General features: G+C 34.8%; 2 protein-coding genes across 4 annotated transcripts in view; both read right to left on the bottom strand.

Moving 5' to 3' along the window:
* Positions 1–11356, bottom strand: part of LOC111504387 (uncharacterized) — a 62395-nt gene extending 51039 nt beyond the window's left edge. For 2 of the 3 annotated variants that reach the window (XM_074180578.1, XM_074180579.1), the window contains exons 1-2: positions 10791–11356; positions 2093–6829 (exon numbers count right to left, since the gene is read on the bottom strand). In XM_074180578.1, coding sequence (XP_074036679.1) covers positions 2093–6829; positions 10791–11217 — 5164 coding nt within the window. In that variant the 5' untranslated portion in view covers positions 11218–11356. Of the gene's footprint in view, positions 1–2092; positions 6830–10790 lie in introns of those variants that run through there. The other variant, XM_074180580.1, reaches the window with a different exon arrangement.
* Positions 11220–23687, bottom strand: LOC111504968 (uncharacterized). The gene is made up of 4 exons (XM_023159691.2): positions 23548–23687; positions 22850–23493; positions 16598–18138; positions 11220–12365 (listed from the first exon to the last, which is right to left on the bottom strand). Exons 1-4 carry the CDS (start codon positions 23568–23570, stop codon positions 11220–11222), a joined length of 3354 nt encoding a protein of 1117 aa, XP_023015459.2. The 5' UTR covers positions 23571–23687.
* Positions 23688–24892: the final 1205 nt, after the last annotated feature.

Here is a 24892-nt window from a genome sequence, read left to right as displayed (position 1 = left end):
TAGATAGATAGATAGATAGATAGATAGATAGATAGATAGAGTATCGCCCTCAGTAAACCCAATATCTCTGCCATCCGTGGTAGACTAGATTGGGTATTCGGGGACGACTTCAAGACAGCTATTAAAGGGTTAAGCAACAATGTTACGATCAAGAGGCAGGGATGCGGCAGGGGATTTACTTATGTACAAACTACTAGGTTCATGTTGTTTAGCTGCTACTCATCTGGACTTGGAGGAGTCACTATGCAAAATAGAAAAATTGGTACGCACCAATAACGCAGAAGCCATTGTAGTCGGAGATTTCAATGCTAAATCTCCTGAGTGGGACATAGATTTCAGTGATCACAGAGGATATAAATTGACCGAGTGGACAGAGGGATATCGGAGAGCCTAATAAGTATTATCTTCTCATATTTGTCGGAAAGGGAGGTAATACTGGAGAGTGAAGGAAGTGTCAAATCTATTAAAATAAGTAGTGGTGTACCCCAGGGATCGGTGCTGGGCCGATCTATGGAACATTTTATATGACGACTTTCTGAAATCGGAAATGCCTGACGGAATAAAACTTATCGGTTTTGCGGATGATGTTGCTGCGATAGTCACAGCAAAATCAGAAGACCTTCTGGTGAACTTGACGAACAGGGGACTGGTCCGTATCTCAAAAAAAATCCACCGGCTGCGCTTGGAATTGGCTCCCGAGAAGACAGAAGCTGTCCTTCTCTCCAAGAGAAGGAAACTGAAACCAATAAGTTTTGATATCCAAGGAACAACGATTGAACTTAGCAAAGCTGTGAAATATCTGGGTATATGGCTACACACACAGCTCACCTTCGCTGAACATATAAGCCAAATTGTAGTCAAAGCCGACAGAAACGTGGCTGCACTAGCAAAGTTAATGCCGAATATAGGTGGCCCCAGGGCATCGAAACAATTATTCATATCCAGCGTGGTGCACTCCCAGATGCTGTACGGTTCACCTTGCTGGTACACAGCCCTCACTAATAAAAAGCTACTACTAAAACTCACCCAAGTATAGAGAAAACTGGCGATAAGGATATGCAGCGCATACCGGACAATATCCGCAGAGGCGGTTGGCGTCATAGCGGCAATTCCTCCAATAGAACTGCAAGCTAGCGAGAGAAAAGACCGATATTCAGGCGTACCGAAATCGATTACAAGAGGTAACTTAATGCACAGCTGGCAACAAAAATGGGAAGGAGGAACTCATGGAAGATGGACATACTCCTTAATACCTGATTTACAGGTCTGGATCAATAGACCTTTCGGTGAAGTGGATTATTTCCTTTCCCAGGCACTTTCGGGACATGGTTGTTTCCGCAAATACGACGACGTAGAGCATACACTTTTTATCTGTACAAGATGGCAAGACGCAAGAACTGCATTTTTACGCAAAACGGGAAGAATTTTCTGCGCAGAAAACATGATGCAAAGTCTTCAGGGTGAAGAAAAACCATGGAATCATGCCTATAACACAGTACGATCTATCATCGAAACCAAAGAAGTGGAGGATAGGTGATAAAAAAAATGTATATATACATATGTCAAATATGTCAAAAGAAGACACATAGATGGTTATATAAAGCATTAATAATGAGACAGCAGCCCAAGTACCGAAGTAATGCGAAAGCGGTCCCAGTACTTGGAGCTCAGTGAGGAGAGGTTTTAGGTGGTAAAAATCCACCACTACGGAACGACCGTAGTCTTTTTGAAGATTTCCTCTCCTCTGACAATTTTCAGGAATTTTCAGGAAAAAACTCCAGAAAATTGCGAATCAAAATACTGAAGCAATATCAGCAGAAGCACTCTCTAACAACCTCAAATCTATATGTGACCAAACAATGCCCAGGAGAAGAAACGTCCAAAATTGAAGACCTGTGTACTGGTGGAATGAGGAAATCAAACTTTCCCGCGTATCGATTGTTAATACATTGAGCATATCGTCATGGATGAAGATGAATGTTCTTTTAAATTTTCGATCGCATATAGGTATACCAAAAATCAATTATGAACTAGTTTGTTGAAAAAGAAAAATTATATTCATTAGGTCTAACCAAAAAAATTAATAAAATACCTGTGTTTTCAGTAGTTGGTTCGGATTCAAGTATTTTACTTCTTATTTCAGCCGATATATCAAACTCTTCCCCAATTTTTTGCGATGGTAACTGTTCCTCGTTCTCATCATATATCACTGTACTTTTCTGCCAGATTCCTAAGTTCATTTCTCCATTCTCCTCAGATTTTGATTCATCTTTTTCGTTTTCAATTTCCTTGAACTCCTTATAGGTAGTAGCTAGCTGTTCAGGAGTTATAGGCTGGATTACCCCATTTTCACCTTCAGATTCTGTTTTACTTTCTGTCAAAGAAATGGGATAAATATTTTTGAAATCTTCTGAAGACCGTATTTCTAATGGAGAACTATTATCTGTAAACAGGTTCGTAATTTCTTCCATTTCAGGAATAACTTTTTCGGGTGTGATTCCTAAGGTTGCTTCGAAGTTCTTTGTATTTAACAGAAAGTCAGCAAAGCTGAACAATTTCTTTTTCTCATCGTCAAGAGACTCAACTTCCAAAGTAGTGGTTGCCATAGTTAACTCCAGATTATCTGTTGGTTCAGTCTCATTTGAAGATTCAGAAGTTTCAATAGGTGTTAAACTGCTATTTTCTGCAAAAGTTGTCATTTTACTTTTTTTTGCCGTAGTAGGTCTAATACCAAAACTGTAATGTTTCCAAATTCCAGTTTCAATCTGAGGTATTACCCCAGTTTCGAATTTTTTGGTTATCGCAGTTGTAATTCCTGTGGTCTCAAAATCTTTTCCTTGGGGTTTCCCTCTGAAATCCTGATTGGTAACTTCAGCGAAACTGTATAGTTCTCTACTTTCGCTTTTTGTCTCAGGTTTCACCTTCTTCGTATAGTTTTTGGTTGCCGCTGGCATAATTTCAGTGGATTTAGGCTCAGTAACTGTTTTTTCTGTAGTTCCGCTCATCTTACGTTCTGAAATTTTTTCTTCCTCTTGTCCACTATTGGACACTATTGAAGTCTCACTGGTAATTACCTCACTTCTGATCTCAGGTGCTAACTTGGTCGCAAATTTTTTGGTTACATTTGTCATATCTTCAGTAGTTTCACGATCAATCACCTCAGATTTTCTAGAAGTTCCACTGATTCTACGGTCTGAAGTTTCCACTTCCTCCTCAGGTTCCACTCTCGAAGCCGGACTAGTAGTTTCAGTCACACTGTATTGTTCCAATTCCTCACTTTCCATTTCAGGTTTCAGCTCAGTCACATATATTTTGGATACAGTTGTCATAATTTCAGTTGTCTTAGTTACATTAACTTTAGATTTTCCAGTAGTAAGGCTCATTTTACTTTCTGATGTTTCGCTGGGCGCAAGTTCAGTAACTTCAGATTCTTCACTTATTTCCGTTGCGCCATTTTCTGATGTTTTCACTTTTTCAGGTTTCACTTTGGAAACATGACTAGTTGATTCAGTTAGATCATATTGCTGCCATGCTTCGCTTTTCATTTCAGGTTTCACTTCGGTCACAAATTTTCTGATTACACTTGTCATATTTTTAGTGATCTCAGGCTCGGTAACTTCAGATTTTTCAGTAATTCCACTGGTTCTACCTTCTAAAGTTTCCACTTCCTCCTCAGGTTCCACTCTGGAAGCCTGACTAGGAATTTTCATTGTACTGTATTGTAGCCATTCTTTGTTTTTCATTTCAGGTTTCACCTTGGTTACATATTTTCTGGTTACAGTTGTCATATTTTCTGTAATCTCAGGCTCAGTAACTTCAGATTTTTCAGTAATTCCGCTGGTTATACCTTCTGAAATTTCCACTTCCTCCTCAGGTTCCGCTCTTGAAGTATGACCAGTAATTTCCGTTGAACTGTATTGTAGCTCTTTGTTTTTCATTTCAGGTTTCACCTTGGTCAAATATTTTATGGTTACAGCTGTCATATTTTTAGTAATCTCAAGCTCAGTAACTTCAGTTTCTTCAGTAATTCCGCTGGTTCTACCTTCTAAACTTTTCACTTCTTCCTCAGGTTCCACTCTGGAAGCCTGGCTAGAAATTTTCATTGTACTGTATTGTAGCCATTCTTTGTTTTTCATTTCGGGTTTCACCTTGGTCACATATTTTTCAGTAATCTCAGGCTCAGTAACTTCAGATTTTTCAGTAATTTCGCTGGTTCTACCTTCTAAAGTTTTCACTTCCTCCTCAGGTTCCACTCTGGAAGTATGACCAGTAATTTCCGTTGAACTGTATTGTAGCTCTTTGTTTTTCATTTCAGGTTTCACCTTGGTCACATTCTGTATGGTTACAGTTGTCATATTTTCAAAGTTTTCGGGCTCAGGAACTTCAGTTTCTTCAGTAATTCCGCTGCTTCTACTTTCTAAAGTTTCCACTTCCTTCTCAGGTTCCACTCTGTAAGCCTGACTAGAAATTTCCGTTGTACTGTATTGCAGCCATTCTTTGTTTTTCATTTCAGGTTTCACCTTGGTCACATATTTTCTGGTTACACTTGTCATATTTTCAGTGATCTCAGGCTCAGTAACGTCAGATTTTTCAGTAATTCCGCTGGTTCTACCTGCGAAAGTTTCCACTTCCTCTTCAGGTACGACTCTGGAAGCCTGACTAGAAATTTCCTTTGTACTGTATTGCAGCCATTCTTTGTTTTTCATTTCAGGTTTCACCTTGGTCACATATTTTCTGGTTACAGTTCTCACATTTTCAGTGATCTCAGGCTCATTAACTTCAGATTTTTCAGTAGATCCGCTGGTTATACCTTCTAAATTTTCCACTTCCTCCTCAGATTCCACTCTGGAAGCATGACCAGTGATTTCCGTTGAACTATATTGTAATTTTTTGTTTTTCATTTCAGGTTTCACCTTGGTCACATATTGTATGGTTACAGTTGTCATATTTTCAGAAATCTCAGGCTCAGTAACTTCTTCAGTAATTCTGCTCCTTCTACCTTCTGATGTTTCCTCCTCCTCCTCCTCAGGTTCCAATCTGGAAGCCTGACTAATGCTGACAGTTGCCGTACTTTCAGTGGTCTCAGACCCAGTAAATTTCAATTTTTCAATTGTTCCTCTCATTCTATCTTCTGATGACTCCACTTCCTCTTCAGGTTCCGTTTCGGAAGTCTGACTTACAATTTCCGATAAACTGTATTGTTGCCATCTTTCGCTTCTGAATTCAGGTTTTATCTCAGTCGTATATTTTTTGGTTACAGTTATCATATTTTCAGTGGTGTGAGGCTCAGTAACTTCCGCTTTTTCAGTAGTTTCACTGACTCTACCTTCTGAAGTTTCCACTTCCTTCTCTGGTCCCACTCTGGAAGCCTGACTGGTAATTTCAGTGGAACTGTATTGTTGCCATTCCAAACTTTTTATTTCAGGTTTTGCGTTGGCCACATATTTTTTTGATACACCTATCATAATTTCGGTGGTTTCAGGCTCAGTAACTTTAGATATCTCGCTAGTTTCGCTCACGCCTCCTTCTGATATTTTCACTTCTTCAGGTTTCACAGGGACTTCCGATTTTTCAGTACTTCTGTTCATTATACCTTCTGTTGTTTCTATTCCTTCCTCAAGTTCAACTTTGGAAGCCTGACTAGTCATTTTAGTCAAACTGTATCGTTGCAGTTCTTCGCTTCTTATTTCAGTTACACCTTCCTTCCTAGTACCTTCTGATTTCTCACTAGTTTTGCTCTCGCCATCTTCGGATATTTCTTCTTGCTTTTCAGATTCCACTTTGGAAGTCTGATTAGTGATTTCAGTCAAACCGTATTGTTGCCAATCTTTGGTTCTCATTTCAGGTTCTAACTTAGTGGTATACTTTTTAATTACCGTTGTCATAATTTTGGTGGCCCTAGGTTCAGTAAGTATAGATGTTCCACTGGTTTCATTCAAACCACCTCCTGATGTTTCTACTTCCTGTTCAGATTCTACTTTGATTGTTTCTTTTTTCACCTCAGTCACATATTTCTTTGTTATTGCTGTCCTCATTTCTGTGGTCTCAGGCTTATCATTAACGTCTGAATCTTCACTGGTTTGAGTTTCTTTTTCCTCTTCAGTTGCAACTTTGAAAGACCGATTAGTAGTCACTTCAGTTGAACTGTATTGTTGCCATTCTTGGTTTCCTGTTTCAGGTCTTACTGCCGTTGTCACAATTTCAGTGGTCACAGGCTCAATAACTTTTGATTTTTTATCAGTTCTGTTCATTTCTGATATACCTTCCTCATCTTCAGATTTCACTTTGGAAATCTGGCTCGTAACTTCAGTTGACCCATACCCTTTGGTTTTAGTGAGAGTTCTGAAATCTTTCAGTAGTTCATCAGCTAACTGAAAAAGTTTCTTTTTTTCTTCGGGGTTTAGGGCATCAATGTCATTATTTGTCGTTTCTTCGTCTGCATTGACAGTGTATTCATCTTGTTTGATTTCTTCGATTAGTGTTTGGGTTGTTTCTAACATTTCTTCCCGATTTTCCGGAGTTACAAGCTCTTCATATACCGTGAATGTATTTTCATTATCTTCATCATTCAGTACTATTCCGCTCGATCTATCATCTACAGTTTCAGAACTCGTTGTGATTTCACTTTGTCCTGAACCTGACTCAATGTTCATCAAATAAATTTGGTTAGTTTGATCATAATCCTCATACTGATTGAAGTTTGATCCTATTCTGCTTGTTTCACTCTTTCTGGAATAGTAATCCACAGGTCCTACAACTGTTATTTCTTCTGAAGATACTTGACCCAGTTCATTTTCTGCCTTACGTATATCTGTTGATAATTCTCCATCTGAAATGTTGAAGTAATATATATTGAAAGGAAAACATTCGGTGTAGGCATCAAAGTTTGTATATTTTAGATATTTTCAGTATCCACACGGTCAACAGACAGAAATAAAGTTAAGATCAAATTCAAATTACTGGAGAGTACATATATTTTTTAGAGAAAAATAATTCGATGTTTAGCTGGTGATTTGTTGCTTCTCCTTGGAAATTATTTATTATTATTTCAATCGATTCAATTTCAAGTCTCAGACAGATCAAAAATCTGCAGAAAAAGGTCATGAAGTAGAGACTTTGGTTTGAACAGAGTGATAGGTGACTGACTTAGATTATAAATACAAAACACTGCATGCACAGTTTGTTCAGTCAAGCAAAAATCAGCCACAAGGATTATCATCAGAACTCTGAATTTTCAGCAGAGTTAACAATAAAAAATGAGATGAGATAAAGATAAAAATGTGATGAGTTGTGGTGATATCTAGGAAGACTACAAAGTCTACTATCTATTTAACATGCGGAGATTTGGAAGAAATAAACACGCCAGACAACCCCCCAAGTAATAAGAAATATGTAGAAAATTCTTTTCAAATATTATTATTTTTATCACATGGTAACAAATTTCGGTTGACATAAAAATGTCAGGATATTAGAATATGTATAACGAATAATTCGTAGGCCTTAATTTTTATTCTATATTTCATTATCATTATATTGATTATATATTTTTGTATTCTATCCAAACCTTTTATCATCAATCCAAAGACGACGCCCAATATTCGAAGGATAAGAAAATATTCTGATTTGACATCACGTTGAGAAAGAATGACACTATTTTATTTAAATTTTTTTTTCAAGACTTCAGCTGTTCTTGGTGAACCGATAAGATCTCAAAACTTGATAGTAGAATCAGTAATGGTTCTTTGTAATGGAGTTTACGCCCTTCGGGTGTAATACGACACACCCGAAGAAGCCATAGTATGGAGAAACACGTGTTGCGTTTTTATAAAACTGTTTAGTGAAAATCCCACAATGAAGTGTTTTTTGAAATTTCCTAATAAATCTTCTAGATTCACGGTTATGAAAACAGGTCCTACACAAATATTTACTCATCTAGGTTTTTATCTATTCATCTTCAATACTTGATCGTGTTATTTTCCCTGCAATATAATGTCATTATAGCATCACGTATACTGTCAATCTCAACTATTTTATTTCAAATTTTTCATTATATTACTATTATTTTAATTATTTTATTAGATTTGAAATCATCATTTATGTTTTTCGTGATGCAATATTATTGTCTAACTTTGAAGAGGTTATATTTTTAGGAGTGACTAATTTTTGGGATAGAAAATTTTTGGTTTTCTACTACTCTATCTTGATAAAGAAAAATGTGGGAATTTTTCAAAGAAAGGAAGGAAGTAATCAATTTTAAAAGAAGTAATTGTATACATAGAGGTGTAGATAATGCAAAGAAGAAACTTTCAGATACAAATCTGGAAGAAAAAGCCTTCCTGCTACTTTCATATGAACATTGAATTACACGAAAGAAACATTTTTTCGAAACAAATACTTTTATATGAACACTGAATTATATAGAAAACACTTTTTTCTACTCAGTTTGTACTCCAAACATTCGTTATGAAATTAAATCAGATATAATTCACAGGGTTTCTAAACCAGCGGCTGGCTCCTGCTGGTGGCTCCATGCATTTATATTGATTTCTTTTGGTAACCAAGTGTTGCCGATCCTTACACTTGGCTGCACCGTATTGATGATGGGCCAAAAGCTCGAAACACGTGTCTATGGTTTGCCACTATCTTGAGGGATATGTTCGATTAATAACTTCTGTATCTATATCAAGACACTCGATAACCTTCATATTCATTTATATGTGCTGTACACTTAATTGATTAGTGCGAGTATTTCAATAATGTATTCAATTACTACAGTAGAATTCATATATAAAGACTCCGCTTATAACGACTATCCGTTTCCAGCGACGATAATGTTTACTCAAGTTTAGTTTCATATTTAGTTATTGAGAAAATATACCGTTTAGTGCGACTCCGGTTTAAGCGACCAACCGCTTGTGGCGACTGCAATGTTTTGTTTACACAATCAGCACACCAATACCTTGGCGCACTCCCTCTTCTTAGGTAACTCGATTGATACTACTAACAGGTAGTATTCTTAGGTACCTCGATTGATAGGTACTACTAACAGCTCTTAATAGATTGATTTTGCGCCAGAGGTTCCAGTATGAAGACAAAATGAATTCTGTGAAGCGAAAGTGTTTTGCAATTGATGAAAAAAGTGCAATATTACACCGATTAGAAGTGCAGCTCTCGCAAAGGAGTTTGGCGTATCCTATTCTACAATATCCACAATTAAAAAGAATAAAGATAAGATCGAGTCGTTGTTCAATGCCAATGTTTTGAACTGCAAACGTGTAAGGACTTCTACTCATGAGCAGTTGGATAAGGCATTGTTACAGTGGTTCAAGCTTCAGCGCGACCAAAGAATACCCCTTAATGGACCTCTGCTACAAGAGAAAGCAAACTTTTTTGCTAGACAGTTAGACATGCAAATTTTCACATGTTCCATGAGTTGGATAAACCGTTTTAAGGTGAGACACAACATCGTCTGTGGTAAGATTGCTGGCGAGTCTATGTCAGTTCAACAAAGTGATGTAATCGATTGGTTAGAACAAGTTTGGCCTACTCTATGTGCGCGATTAAGAGATGATGACATTTTTAATGCAGATGAAACCGGGCTGTTTTATAAATCAACCCCGGACAAGACGTTGAAATTTAAAGGTGAAAAATGTACAGGAGGAAAATTATCAAAAGAGAGAATAACTGTGATGGTGGCAGTCAACATGACGGGCACATTGAAAGAAAAATCTTAACGTGCTCGATGTTTTAAAAATGTACGGCATTTGCCAGTGGATTATGAGAGCAATCGAAGAGCCTGGATGACGGCTGACATTTTTACCAAATGGGTACGCGCATGGGATCGTGAACTTACGGAAAAGAACAAGAAATTCCTGCTGTAAGTTGACAACTGTCCAGCAAATCCCCATATTACAGACTTGAAAAGCATAACCCTGGTGTTTTTGCCTCCAAACACGACATCAGTGTTGCAAACCATGGACCGAGGAATTATTCGAGCTTTGAAATCACATTTTCGCAAAAACCTGGCCCTGAAAATGATAACAGCCTTTCTACGTAAGAAACACAGTTTTTTCGTGCATTGCGTATGTATTTTATCTCTTTGTATTACACTACATAATGCAAGTATATAGGTATGTTTGTACATTAGTATATTTAAGAACTATTAAAATAAAGCATATGTGATTCCTATAAAATGTTTTATTCACCTTTCGATCAGCGATCCGAACAGCTAAATGAAAGATTAGTGAACTAATGTTCACTTTACTACCACAAAATTAATCCGTTTTGTGCGTGTCCGGTCCCTTGAACGTCGTTATATCCGGATTCTACTGTATGTGAATTTTTGAATTTTATCTCTGTTATAAACATTATTGTTTCTTGGGATTGATAAAGATCATTAGTATTATTATTATTATTCATTTATTTTCGTCTCATATCTATCTGATGAAAAACTAGACAACCATTCTAACAAGACTCTACGAATACCAACAGTTCTTAGTTCATTCAATGTTATTTCATGAGTGATCCTGATTTTGACGTAGACGTAAAATGTAAGAGAGGAGTTGTATTGTATGTAATATACATACATTGGATTTGCGATATGGAAATATTTTTCCAAGTCAGTTTGTCTTTCATATATCTGCATACCGCAAATATATTATATTAAAATGATTATAAATAAACTACATCAAATTTAAGAATGCAAGGTGAGATCTGGAGCAGGACCCAAATAGTTGAAATTGAACAGTGAATCAATATAATTGAATGAAATTGTTATTCTGAACTCTTACCTTCATCAAAATGATTTTTGTTTGTTGGTTCAGTATTCCAGTTGAATTTTCTCCAATTAATACCACCAGAGGATGCCACTTGTTTTGTGGTTGTAGTGAGCTCCTTCATCTTATTTTTATTCTTGTATAATCTTTTCGGCCACGAGAATTCATGTTGTCCCGATGTGCTCGGCTGCTTAGTTTTTTCACTAATCGTGCTAGTCCATTTTCTTGGCTTGGTTTTTTTTGGTCTACCACCAGGCCAAGCAAAACCAAATGGTTCTGTTGCACTAGGTGACCTCTTCAACATCAATTTAGAATGTTGTCCTCCTTTTTGTTGGGTTCTGAGATTATGAAATAAGTCTCCGAAGTGATTTGTAACATCCTCAGAGCTATATGTAGAGTAACCTTCAGTGGTTACATAAGCATCCCCTTCTCCTGATATCATATTCACTGAAAATTTTGAGAGCGTTGGCCTAAAAAACGACGATTTCTGGAGTGAGGCCGGTGCTTTCTTTTGCGCTTTCTTTTCCTTTTTCTCGTTCTTCGTTTACTGCGACATTTTTCGCCGGGAGTTTTTTGGTCTGTTTTGGATTTCCAATTCAAAATTTTTCCTAGACCGCTGATTTCTTTTTCTTTGTCAGGTATTTCCGAAACAAGTTTAAAGTTCAACTCGAATATAGGTTTATCGGTGCTGTATGTGCTGAGATCTTCGAAAGGTAAGCTTCTTTTCTTTTGTCTATGTTCCAGTTCGTTAATTCCGTTTAAGATATTTTGTACTTCATTCACAAGTTTCAAGTCTTTCTGAAGACGTTTCAACTTGGATGTCATATCTCTTAGCTTTGCAGAATTTGATGAAGCCTCTATCGACTCTTTTACGGTACTACTACTTTTGGAAGTAGTAACCTCAGAATTTTGCCTGAAGGTGGTAGTAATAGTTGTCACTGTTGACGTATTATAACTATTCGATGGTGCCGATGCTGATAACTCTTTAGGGATATTATTCACTGATAAAGTGGTACCTTGAGAAGAAGAAAAAATATCAGATATTATTTCACTTGTACTCATACCAGATGGGGGAGTCTTATAATGACCAGGACGAGGATATTCTTTAACAGATGAAATCGTATCAGTTACTGAATCATTTGCTTTTTGTATTCCCAATGATGTTGCACACCATTCTTCAATATTCAGGGTTGAATTGGATGAGTTGCCTATATTCAGGTATGAATCAATCTTTCCTTTTTTAAAGGAAGTTCTTCCATATCCACTTCCTATTTCACCAGGATTAATTTCCAGGAGTTTTGTCATGTTCACACTAGAAAGAGAGCTGAAATCCGGAGCATCAGGTGCATTTGGTGGTCCGGTTTCCATTGTATGTTCTGTGGTTTCGATCGACTGAATTGTTTCTTCGTTTAAGTTATTTGACAACTTGGGCAAGGATCCTAAAGTGTCTTTTAAATCTTTCTTTGACGAGTCTGTGTCTTCTGGCATCCTCATGTTCAAACTTTTGAGAACATTTAACATTTCTTCAGTCTCATTTTGGCAGTCATTGGCTTCTTTTTTCAGTTTTGGCGGCGGATAGAGATCGAAATACTGAAAATAAAAAAACAGTTGATTTCATATTCGTATAGTGAGAGAAGAGGTGATATATGAGAAAAAGTTTCTTAACCTTTTGAGTGTCGCGACCTACTGAATACCTAGCCAATAAGTTTAGTAGAAACTTTGCGACATGTCAGTTCATTTATCATTTATCGGAATTATAAGTAATAATTGTATTTATTTTTGCCACAGATTACATAAGAATATATACATAGCTATTCAAATTCGAGTCCATATGTAGTGGAAATCTCGTAAACGATAAGAGATAGAGAGTAAGTTGAATCGTAGCCAAAGTTGCCTATTTCCGATTGATATTGAATGATACTAAAAAATTGACTTTAGTTATTTGATTTCGGAGATATACGGAAAATCGGAAATATCGAAATTATATTTTTACTGTGTTTTTTTCATCTGGAGGAATATTGGAAATCAGAATATGGTTATGAAAGTTGAAACTTTCATTCATACAAGGTGTCATTGGACTTCGAAGTTTCAGATACGGGCATTTATTTTTTGTGGCAATTTTTCGACTGGTTATTGTTATGTAATATTGTGGAGTCAACGATATTCCCAAGTGTTTTGGTAATTTGATGATCATCAAATGATTTATGATTCTTTATTACGGGCCTGATAATCGCTCGAATAGGCTATTCTTACTCTATGTACCTCAAATGATTGACAAAAACTTCACTAAGTACCTGAAATATGTTGATAAAGCAAACCTCTAATATTTACAGTGAGGTTTTCATAAGTAGTAGAATTTATTGTTAAAAAAAATGAACTGAAACTGACCTTGAACTCTGAATGAATCTTTCTTGATTCAAGGCTCTTATAAATTTTCACAAAGAAGTGTCATATTCCAAAAAATAATAATAAAAGCCCTGTTCGTAGTTTCGAAGTTACTTGAGAAATGAACTGTGGTATCTTTTTGCCAGTTATTTTATGTTAGTAAATAATCAATGATGGAAATCAAATCTCATTTGTATTGCACTGTCATTTCGCTTCAAAAATGATATGCTCCTACGTGTTGGTACATAATTTTGAAAAAATTAGATAGAGTTTGTTTTCTGTATTACTATGTAGTTGAAACAAATTTATTTTATTTTGTATCAGCTGTTTTGTTTAGTAACTTCCTTTCTGAGAAATAATTCTTATCAGGGCCGTGATCATCATCAAATTATCAAAACTCTTCAGGATATCGAAAGAACCGTAATTTCACGATATTATACGAACATTACTGATCAAGAAATTGCTACAAAAATACAGGTCCGTTTATAAAATTTCAGGGTTTCCCCTTGTCGGACGATAACCTGTAGGTATAAAAATTCTATGATCATATTTTGATAGTACAATGAAAGTTTCAATAACAACATGTGAATAGACTGTAGATACTTCTGCAAATAAAGGAAAAGGAGATGAAGCAAAAATAAAATTCAGAAATGTTCTTAGTTTTTCACATACCTATGTTTGCAGAACCAATGAAATTAGAGATTCAATAATCCCGAAAATATGCGACTTTGACAAAATTTGCAAGCAGGGATAGCACAACACAAAATCAACTATATCTTAAGAGTTTGAACGTAAACAATGGTGAATTATCAGCTTGTGAATTTGTTTACTTCATTATAATGCATGGTGAAATCTAATTCAATAATCGATATTCCCTATTCGATTAAATATTAGAACATGCGGGATCACTTTTTTCAGGTTTCTCAAATGGAATATTCTGTAAACAAGTTAAAAAAACCACTATGAGCTTTCAGAAAAGTAGGGTTTGACTACTTGATTTATATCGAAAATATATCTTATTCTTAAAGGAAGAATGAAAACACTGTCAACTCAATGCATTATCAGATTTTAATACAATGCTAGGAAAAATATGCAACAAAATTAAATCAAATAATTTTAAAGAGCATAAATATACAAGAGATGTTCAAATATTCGTCCATTTTGAGCTATGCTTTCCGAGCTGTAGTAGAAACGTATCTTATAATAGAGCTAAACACTTTTCTGATTATTTTTTCTAGTGTCGTTGGTTTCTTACAATAGACTTGCCCATTGACTCATCTCCAGATAACATAAGCCTAAAGAAGTGATTGAAATTTGAAAAAACAAGAAAAATAGCCATGATATCTAAATGATTCATTGCTAGAAACACTTCAATGCCCCCAGAACTCTTTCTATCAGATTTATATTATTGTAAAAGTGTGAGTCTAGTGTTTGTCAACAGCTACACTAAAAAAAATGGAGAAGTTTTTTTCTATAATTGTTCGAAAAGAGTTTGAAGACAGACTCAAAATGGACGATTATTTAAACATTCCTTGTAGATTTATGCTTTTTAAAATTGAGTTTATATTGTTATCTGTTTTTTTTTCTAGCCTATGCCAATAAATCGTAATTGAATTGACGACTTTTTCATTATTTTTTCAAGAATTAGATAGAAATCAAGTAGTCATAGTGTGAACTGTTCTAGTATGGCCCTATTTATAAGAAAAAGACTGATAAAAAAGTGATCCCGCGTTTTTGTTACCGATGTATGGAAAACGGTGGCAAACATTTCTCATTCCATTTGATCGATTAGAGATGATGGGTGTGAATGAATCTTATGCTAAGGTGAAATAAATCTCACAATAACTACCTAACCAACTGCTAAAAACTCAAACATTCTTATATTTGCGAGAATAACTCTTTTGGAGGAATTAAATCTAATAAAAATATATAGGATGTTCCTTCAAAACCACATTCATTGAACACCCCGAATATTGATAGTTTTTTTATGTCTTGAATAGGAAAGCAATTATCTTCCACCCACTCATCGCTGATACACCCTGTATATGTCATCAAATGTGAAATATAGGTTGTTTAGAATTGGCTGTGAGTCCCCATACAAAAAGAACTGGATATCGTTACCTATTCATGAATTTTTGTAAGATCAGTTATTTACCGTCATAGAATTATATAATGAACTATTGTGTATAAGTTTGATCAACATGTATTCTGATTAAATTTTACACTTGCTGCCCCGTCGAACTCCGTATCACCTTAGAAGTATTTGATATTGTAATAAATTTTTTATATTGTGTTTGTGGAGCACAAAGTCGGGCCATACTAACACGACTAGTGTTGCTGGGTCATTTTCATGTTCAGTAATAGATTCCGTGTCAGAAAAATAGATGATTGATATCTTCTAAAAATAGAAAATATATTTTATAGATACATATTACATATTTGGAAAATGCCATTATTTACAGTCACTTATTGATTATTATAGAAAGTAAGCTGAGTTATCTTCCTGTATTCAGGATTTGTTGTGATCTTATAGAGATTTTCTTTCGCGAAGCATTGTAAGAAAATTTTGCTTCTATTTTGACATTGGCGCACAAATACAAATGTCATAACCTCAGTTGTTTTTGCGTGCACTATTACGACTGCCATAACCTGATAAATCGAACTTCGTCAATTTGTTTAATCTTTTTTTTTCTGAAAACGTTTTAATAGTTAGTCTAGTATTTCGAGCGGAGAAAAATCCAACAATTTAAATATTACGAAAACCGGTTCAACCATTCTTGTGTTATGCATGGTGTAACTAATACGATTTATCGACATTGTTTTATAAATTAGATTTCGGTATCTATACGGTCTTCTTATTTTTAGATTTAAATGAAACAAAGTCTGTGTGAGATATATTCGAATGTTTGTATTCATTTAAAAGACCTATTGATGCCATTTTGTGTGGAATATACCATCGTTCAAATGTCCGCCACGGCTTCTCTGTGGTTGTGTTCTCTTCTCTTCTCTTGTGATCGAAGCGAAATCTATTGCCTAGGATTCTCCTGCACACTCTCACAGACAGCGGCGAAGCGCGCGGTACTTTGCCCGAACAGAACACCCATTTTGATAAAACAATTTTATTATTTGCATGTGTTGTATTTGCACCGTCCATGGTGATTTGACATAACAGACTGGATAAATGACAACTAATTTGACAAATGTAATTTCAACAAGATGGCCGTTTTCAATTGTCAAAATTCAGGAGTCTCTGTTGGAAGACCCGTTATAATATTTATTGTTTAGAAAATTTTTTTAAGAAGTGCAAACTTTGGAAATCACAAAATAGCATTGAATATGGCAAGTACATTTTTCTGGTTATTACAAATTATCTGTACCACTTTCTGGTGAGGTAAAATATTAAATGTTTGAGTTTCCGAAAGAAAGTTTGTACTTACTTTTTGATTGACAATTGTATCCAAACTGTCAAGGCTCATTTGTTCTTCTAATACATCATTACCAAAGGTTACATGTTCAGCTGTTTCGTCCTTATCCAAAAGATTGAAAATATTCCTTTTGGTCTTGTTATTTTTATCAGCGATTGGATAGATTAGAACACCGGGTATCATATCACTCTCATTGAAAGTTTTGAGTCCATTCTGAGTTAAATTGATAGTAGAGTTGGGAATTGAGTTTATACCAGAATTGAGTATTGAACTGAGATTATAGGTCGCAGTTGAACTGAGTCCATATATGGAAGTTGAACTGAGACCAGAAACAGAAGATAAATTGGAACTATGATTGAAAGTTTGAGAATTGAGAGTAAACTTGATAGTTGAATTGATGCCAGAATTACTTGTTGAACTAAGACCTGAATTAGGAGTGGAATTGAAATCAGAGTTAGTATTTGAATTGACACTAGTTTCAACAGTTGAATCGGGACTAGAGATGGAAATTGAACTGAGAGCAGGGTTGGGGACTGGGGAGTTTGGTATTGAGTTATTATTATTTTGAGGAGGAAGTATTATCGATAAGACATTTACTATTTTTTGGATCTCAGGAGAATCGGCCTTCTCTGATTGTTGGCCCATATGAATATCTGGAAACACAATCAATTTTGACTGATTCAAGTACGCAATAGTTGGTTCGTTTGGACGTGTGGCGATATTCGGTGAGAGAGATGACATTTTTTCTGCTGAATTTGAGAACAAAATTGGTTGTGTAGCAATCTCTTTCTTTATTCTGTTCACACTAGGTTGGCTATTCATGATTTCCATGATATCCTGAAAAGTTCTTTTGAGCTTGGGTATACGGAAATTGAGTTCGTTTGTCAAATTTCTAGCTTGTTGAGAAATTACTGGATTTTCTTGGGCAATCACTACTGAAGGTCCTTTATGTGTAACTGTGCTGATTTGAGTTGATTGACCTGACTGAGTGGTCATTACATAGCCCGTTTGACTTGAAAGGGTCGAAGAAGAAGCAGTAGCATTTCCGAATAGCTGTGATGGGATTATCGGTTGTGTGTAACTTTCAGGTGATGTAGTCATTGATTCCTTCTCTTTATAAGTAGAATCTCTTATTGTTGCAAAAACCACTGGTACGTACGTATATTTATCCAGAAATTCCTTGTTTTTGATTATGAAATCGATGATATTCCTAAATCGAGGATCATCCTTGGCATTCCTCTTGGCCAAATTATTATTTATCTTTTTGCGTGGGTTTCTTAAGTTAATGTATGTGCTATGACGTTTTCTTCTACGTCTTCTCATGTATCTTTGGAAACAATTTTTAGTTTCCGGTCTTTCGAGCAGATCACTTTTTGCAATATTTGGTCTTTGCTCGCGAATTATGCATTTTATCGATTTCCAGTTGTTGTTCATTGCTTGAGGATCGTTACTTTTCAATATTTCTTTCATCATTTGTTCCACGAGAGGAATTTCATGAAATAGTTGGATAAGTTTATTGCAAACTTTTTCATGATCAGCAGTATCGGCACGGTCTGAAAAATATTACTTTTATTAATATAATAACGGGTCATGAAATTGTCACCCCTAAATGAGCGCTCCGTATAATGTTCAAATGTGATGTATTTTCAAATAAGGAAATGAGATATTTGAATTTAGTAGAATATTGTATAATTTCGATCATCAACATCAGTCACATCATTCAAATTAACAAAGAGAAGTTTTATGAAAAATACTTATTGCAAAATTCGTTTTTTTAGTACAAATGACTGACACTATTAGGAAAAGTCGACATGCTGAAAAGGTAAAATTTCTTACATTCCAATTTTATGTCTACAGATCACAGATTTAATGTTCACAGGAAATACTTGATTTTATACTAAAGTTTTATTAAAACAACGATAAAAATAAAATAAAAACAACAATAAAAATTAATTGGCGCTCCGGGGTGACTTCACTGATTCCAGTGGCGCATTTGCTTTTTCAGCTGCAGGAAAACCCGGAAAAACCTGCAGCACTACATCATCTGGAGATCTCTCTTATAAAACAAAATGTAGGGTGTCTCCATTCCACACAGCACCAGATATTCATGGAATATTCTCTGTATATCATAAAACGAACGTATATATTCCAAATATTCGTAGAATATTCTTGGAATATATACATGCCTTTAGAATATTCATAGAATATGCTTGAATGAATATGGCAGGATTATTCCCGAAAGAATGTGCATAGAATGTCTATAAATGGATTATTCTCCCTTGAATATTCTAAGAATATTGTCGAACGAATATACCATATGGTATATTCTTAGAATATATCCCCACGGTATATTTTGGAATATTCTATAAAATGGAATTTTGAATTATCTTATAATAACGTATTCAAATAATTGAATATTATTAAAAACAAAAATATTTGAAGATCTTAATCGAATGCATAACCTAATGTATATAACCCTGATGGTGTTAACCAGTTTTTGAACTCAACGCGAAGATTCTGGATGAATTGCTTCAACAGCAACTGTTGGATACGACAAAAAAATTTGAATGGGCTAATAAATGAACCAATTGCATCAATAAATTGGTTAATTCTCATCCTATTTCTCTTTTTGTATTTGAAATTATTTAATTACAAAGCGAAAAATCCTGGAAACAGAGAAATGCGGAAGTGAAGAATTGGAGTAAACGTTTCTCATTGGTCAATTGAACTGTAGCGCGCGACAGTCGAATAAGCTCTGTGAAAGCGGCTGTCCCTTAATACTTGGTACCTTTGCGTTAAATTCGACATTTGATTCAACATGGCGGTTGACGTGGCAGGTTCGCGTGTGTAATGCATGGTGTGTTGGTGTTATTATCAAAGTATAATTCTGTCACGTTCAGTGTACCATTTATAATTTGGGGTTGTCCAATTTGCAGTACAGCGAATAGTTTGATTTTGGATCTTCAAACAGGAGAGTTGCATATATTCAGTCTTCAAGAAAAGTAAGTATAAAATGCAATAGTATCGATAGTAAAGTCATGGTGATTAACCTACTATACCTCATTTTAGGTTCGAGGAGAGTTGGTGTGTGGGATTTGTTGGTTTGACTAAGTACATGTTTGAACTAGATTGATTTCAGTTGTGTATCTTCAATAGAGAAAAGTAAGTGAATGACACATTCTTTTGTATCATTTGTTTTCATAATTTTTATCACTCGTTTTCAAGATAGTATCAATTTGCCCAAAAGGAAACAGAGTGGTACCTGGTACAGGCAGGTGCGCCAAGGAACTGAAAACGTAATGAGTACTTTTCAACAAGACAATGCAAGTTGCTCTCCAAGTCATAAAATGTTGTAAATGTTCATGAGTAACCTATGCGAAAAATATCTATTTGATTTTTATTCCAGTTTTATTGTGCCACTTTCAAATAGTGATAATGAAAGTTAATGTACATTTTGTTCCAGGTATTACTATTGAAACACTGGCTGATGCATTGTTGGACAAATATAAGGAAAACTATTCTAGTGAGCAAAGTTTGGATGACTTTAAGTAAGTGAAATTCATTGAAGAACCCATCATACCACTCATTTTGAATACTTCATTTGTGGGTTTATTTTTGTAAGTGAGAAACCTAACCTAACCTATTTCTTGATGTAATTCATTTTTTCTTTTTCAATGAAATAATATATTTATTATTTTTTAATTAGTGCTGATGAATTCACAGATTTGTTATTTTAGCATATTTTTTAGTATACATTTGTTTGAGAGTAGGAACATCCTAATTTGAATACATTTCTAATATTTGTAATATGACAGTATTCAGAAATATTTTATTCAGTGAATAAATATTTTGAATTAGATTTATTATTTTTAATATTGGTTGAAACGTCAAATATTTCAGTGTATATTGTTTTTAAAATATATTTGTTTATGAATATTATGTGTTTTATTACTTGTGTGAATCTTGCATCAAAATGCAATATATACATGCCTGATAGCGTTTACTCGTCACATTCTTGGAATATTCCAAATATTCCTAGAATATTCATAAAATGTATTTAAAGAATATTCTATGGTGTTTCCCTATTGTATATTCCTACAATAAACTAAGAATATCCTGAATATTTTATGAATATTCCTCGGGTTCTATTCCTGGAATATTCTTAATAGAATATACCTCACATATTCTAAGAATATTATAAGATATTCCAAGAATATTCCCTAGGAATATTCTTAAAATATATCAAAGGTTCGCCAGGAGCACTTCCAGGGAATATTCTCCAGAAGATATATATATCCATGGCATATTCATAGCATAATACAATATCCTTAAATGTATATTCATGAAATATACCTGGAATATCTATTGCTATGTGGGCAGAGGCTCCAATAAATTCAATGCATCGCCAGAACACTTCGTGTTCTTATTTCGTGTTTTTATTTTATTAATATCTTTCGTCACTTTATAATATTTTATCATGAAATATCGAATTTAAAGTTTACCATAATATTTATCACGGGAATAATCACTATCCTTGGGATTGGCTGCACCGGATAGATACGTAGAAGTCTTGAACCAGGTGATTTTAAAAAAGTATAAGATTATTACTACTAGAACAATACTCAATGTTTCGTGTAATTTTTCATACTGTAACTGCTTATTACCAGTATTGTTAATATTTTGATTTATTCAATACATGAATATTTTGAAAATATAATTCAATATCAATGATGTGACCTCGCTACCCAAGTTGGAAATATATAGACCATTTCAATAAACTGATGGATGTAGCCGTTACTGCGTGGTAGTAGATCATCATAAACAATGGGAAATAAAACTTCCTGTGTTTTTTTATACCTACCACTTGTATTTTTAACTAACGTTACTGCAGTTTCATCCTATAGGGACATTTCCAAACTAATACAATAAACTGAACTACTGAATTTATGGTGAAATCATAATAACCATTCTTGAAGATTTTGTTTACATCAACGAAAACGTTCCTAAGATATATACAGGGTGTTTCAAATTCGATCCTCAACATTGTGATCTCGGAAATTATGAGAGATACGAAGATGGTTAAATTGGGGCAATGTTGCGCATTTACTCGACTAACAATATGCATATTTTTTTCTGGTTTTATTTTTCGAAGGATTCGAAAGTATATTGCACTTCCACATCGCCACTTTCTCCCTGCTACATAATGGTGTTTTCAGATTTGCTATCCGACGTTTCGTCTTCCATCCACCATCATCAACTTAATTTTTTCTTATAGACGCTATATTGGATTCTTTCTGTTTTGAATATAACCAGATTTTACCTTTTCAATGATGTATCATAAGTTATCATTTTTTTTCGAAAAATTGGAAATATTGAAAAAAATTAATTCTTATCATGATAAGCTTTGATTTTGATGTTTCTTCTAAATTTGACTTTCAATTTGTTACAATCAATGACATTTTGTTATTGTACGAGTCATTGAATTTTTGATGAAAAATGACTTTCACGAATGAAGAAAGAAGATATAGTATACAAATGTATTACATTATAATTGTTTTATTACCTCTATGGATGATGTTGGAGAAAAAAAGAATATTTTTTTCAAGAGTATGAAAACACTATTTATTGATGTGAAAATATCATTGATAATTTATAAAAAAGACACTAAAAATGCAAAAGACAAAAAATGTGACTGCCAACCCCGATCTCTCTTACTGAATTTACGGAAAAATCTTGCTCCTATTTTTTTTTTTTGGTTTCTGCGATGTGAAACGTTATTTCAATAGGTTTTAGAAATTTTTGACTTTTGAAAAGGAATTCTTCAGCATCAGCACATGATGGTATCATATCTGTGCTCTAGTAGCAAAATAAAAAATACGGGGGTATACGTAAAAATATACGGTAAAAATTTCAAATCTGATTTTTGAAATTCCTGAGTGAAACAGTCACTGAATTAGGTAAACATAGCTCATAATATTGAAGTTATCCAATTTTATAGGAAGTGAGGTACGAAGAAGCTTATCAAATCATGAATCACCTCAAAATACAAGTTTGGACATACTGTATAATATGAATTAATGACAGTAAACATTGACTTGATATATGTCATAATCTAATTTTCACTTCCTGGTTCATGTCACTTTGCATAAATGTTAGAAACAATTTTAGAAGCCAGAGCAGCCAAAAATTTAATTTGCCTAAGAAATAATAAGATTTAAAAATAAAATATAAAACGAACAATTAACTTCTACCAGTAATACTCACCTTGTAAGGTTTCATGTTTGTGTTCCAAATTATGGAGATTTCGATTTTTGGAGTTGTTGTCATCATAACAGTTATTTATATTTTGAGGTATTTCTTCAGAATCATCACTAGTCTCATGATTCAAATTCGAATTTACTGTTTCAACTCTGCCACATTCTTGAGTGTTTTGATGAGTAGGAGTTTCGTGAATATGGGGAATACCTTCGAGTTGTTTTTGTTTAACCATAAAGTATCCTTGTCGTTGAGAACGGTCCCCAACTTCATATAGAACTGGAGTTTCGAAAATTATTTCAGGCTGATTCTGGGGTTGGGATTGAAAAGGAATATTTTCTTTCGATTCTTCAGACGGTGATATCTGGTATGTGTTGAAAGAATTTGATAATCCGTTCTCAACACCTTGCACATCGGTTTTTATTCTCGAAGATGATATAACTTTTGGGTTTTCAAACATATCGGATCTTTGTACTACACTTTGTCCTGACTCATGATTTCTAGAGGATTCTTTAAAATTAACAATACTATCTTTTTCGAGCTCGATTACGTCATCGAAGTCAGCTACTTCGTTGAAAAATTGTTGAGTAGAATTACGATCTAAACTAGATGGGTGAATTGCGTTTCCTAATATGACGATCAACGCTGTCAAGCTAGAAAAAAATCATTAGGTAGATAGATATTCGTCTGATATTTTTTGTACTCACAGTTTCAAGCCATGCAAATGCATCGAAATTTGTCATTCGGGGTCATGAAAATATCCATCTCGTTCAGGATCTTGCAAAAGTAAGAACATCCATATATATAAAAATAATATTCATGTAAAACTGTCAAATATTTGTCAAACTGACACGTATTGAGATTACTTGATAAACGCAATACTCTCTTCTCAATATCGACAAAAAAACTTGGAACTAAGTAGCTTTTCGTGTCAGAAGGAAAAGGTTCCCAAATATACGGTAGTATTGTTCTGTTTCGAAATCCGTGTTTTTTGTTAAGCATATTATAAATGTATCGTTTATTTTGCAGAAACTGTATGAAACACAGGTAATCAGTTTTCATTTCTACGTTTTTTATTCAAATGTGGACGTTAATTGGTATCGAAAATAAAAACCTGAGTTCGTTGGAAAAAATTCAGCTTGATATGATTCATGAAATCTCATAAGGATTTATAGCTTTTTTGATAGACAAAATCATCAAATTCGACACGTTACTATTGAATGTCTCATTTTTTTTCTGAAAAATATGTTTAATTAACGCAGTTAGTGAAAAGTGAAAGCCCCCAAAAAAGACAAGAAAAACTCAAATGTATTGGTAATGTAAAGTTGATGGGAATGATTTTGATACGTGATAACAATCTTTACATTGATCATAGTGTGTAGGCTTTTAAGGCCGGTGCCTAACAAATTGTACGATGTTTCCGGGTTTATTAGCCGTGGTCTGCAAGTTTTTATACCTGACGTTTCGTTTGCTACTGCGGTAGACATGTTGGGCCAAAGTGAGTCGATTTATTAGACCCTCCACCGCAACCCGCAAGGGTTTATTGAGGCTCACACCTATTCACACTCAACCAAACCCAGCTTCTTAACGAATCCGATAAGTCTGTATGGTGAGTGGTCTTTCAAGTCAGGTGGTAAGAGTACGGCTCTGCCGAACTCTAAAAACTTGATTCGGACCCCAGCGGGGCAGGCACATAGTATGTGCTCTGCTGTTTCATCATTTTCCAAACAGAGGCCACACACACTGTCCTCCGACAGTCCGAATCTTTGCATACGACGATTTAAACGACAGTGACAGTAAGAAGACCTGTTAGACATCGTAGTTCATTCCTACTGAAGTCCAGCAACTGTTTAGTATCAAGCTTTGAAGGGTGAATGTTTGTTTGGCAAAGCGTAAAGCGATGCCAATGACAGGTACTGGTCCGATGAAGCTGCTTGTAGCACCCTCCTTTGCAAAGGAGTCAACAGCCTCATCGCCTTCCAGGCCAGTATGGCCAGGAATCCAGACCAGAGACAATCTGTTGAGTCTTCCTATCGAGGAGAGTCGTTTTTG

The sequence above is a fragment of the Leptinotarsa decemlineata genome, unplaced genomic scaffold (assembly GCF_025532065.1).
Source record: "Leptinotarsa decemlineata unplaced genomic scaffold, Ldec_3_MD MMD2_tig00026299_RagTag_RagTag, whole genome shotgun sequence".
NCBI lineage: Eukaryota > Metazoa > Arthropoda > Insecta > Coleoptera > Chrysomelidae > Leptinotarsa > Leptinotarsa decemlineata.
This window is presented reverse-complemented; position numbering and strand designations above follow the sequence as displayed.

Bases quoted from the DNA above. Each gene is read 5' to 3' on its own strand.
- LOC111504968 (XM_023159691.2), bottom strand. From the start codon at position 23,570: ATGCATTTGCATGGCTTGAAACT. The intron at 23,494-23,547 runs GTGAGTACAAAA...ATTTTTTTCTAG, and splicing joins CATTTGCATGGCTTGAAACT to CTTGACAGCGTTGATCGTCA. The intron at 12,366-16,597 runs GTAAGTACAAAC...TTTTATTTTCAG, and splicing joins ATACAATTGTCAATCAAAAA to TATTTCGATCTCTATCCGCC.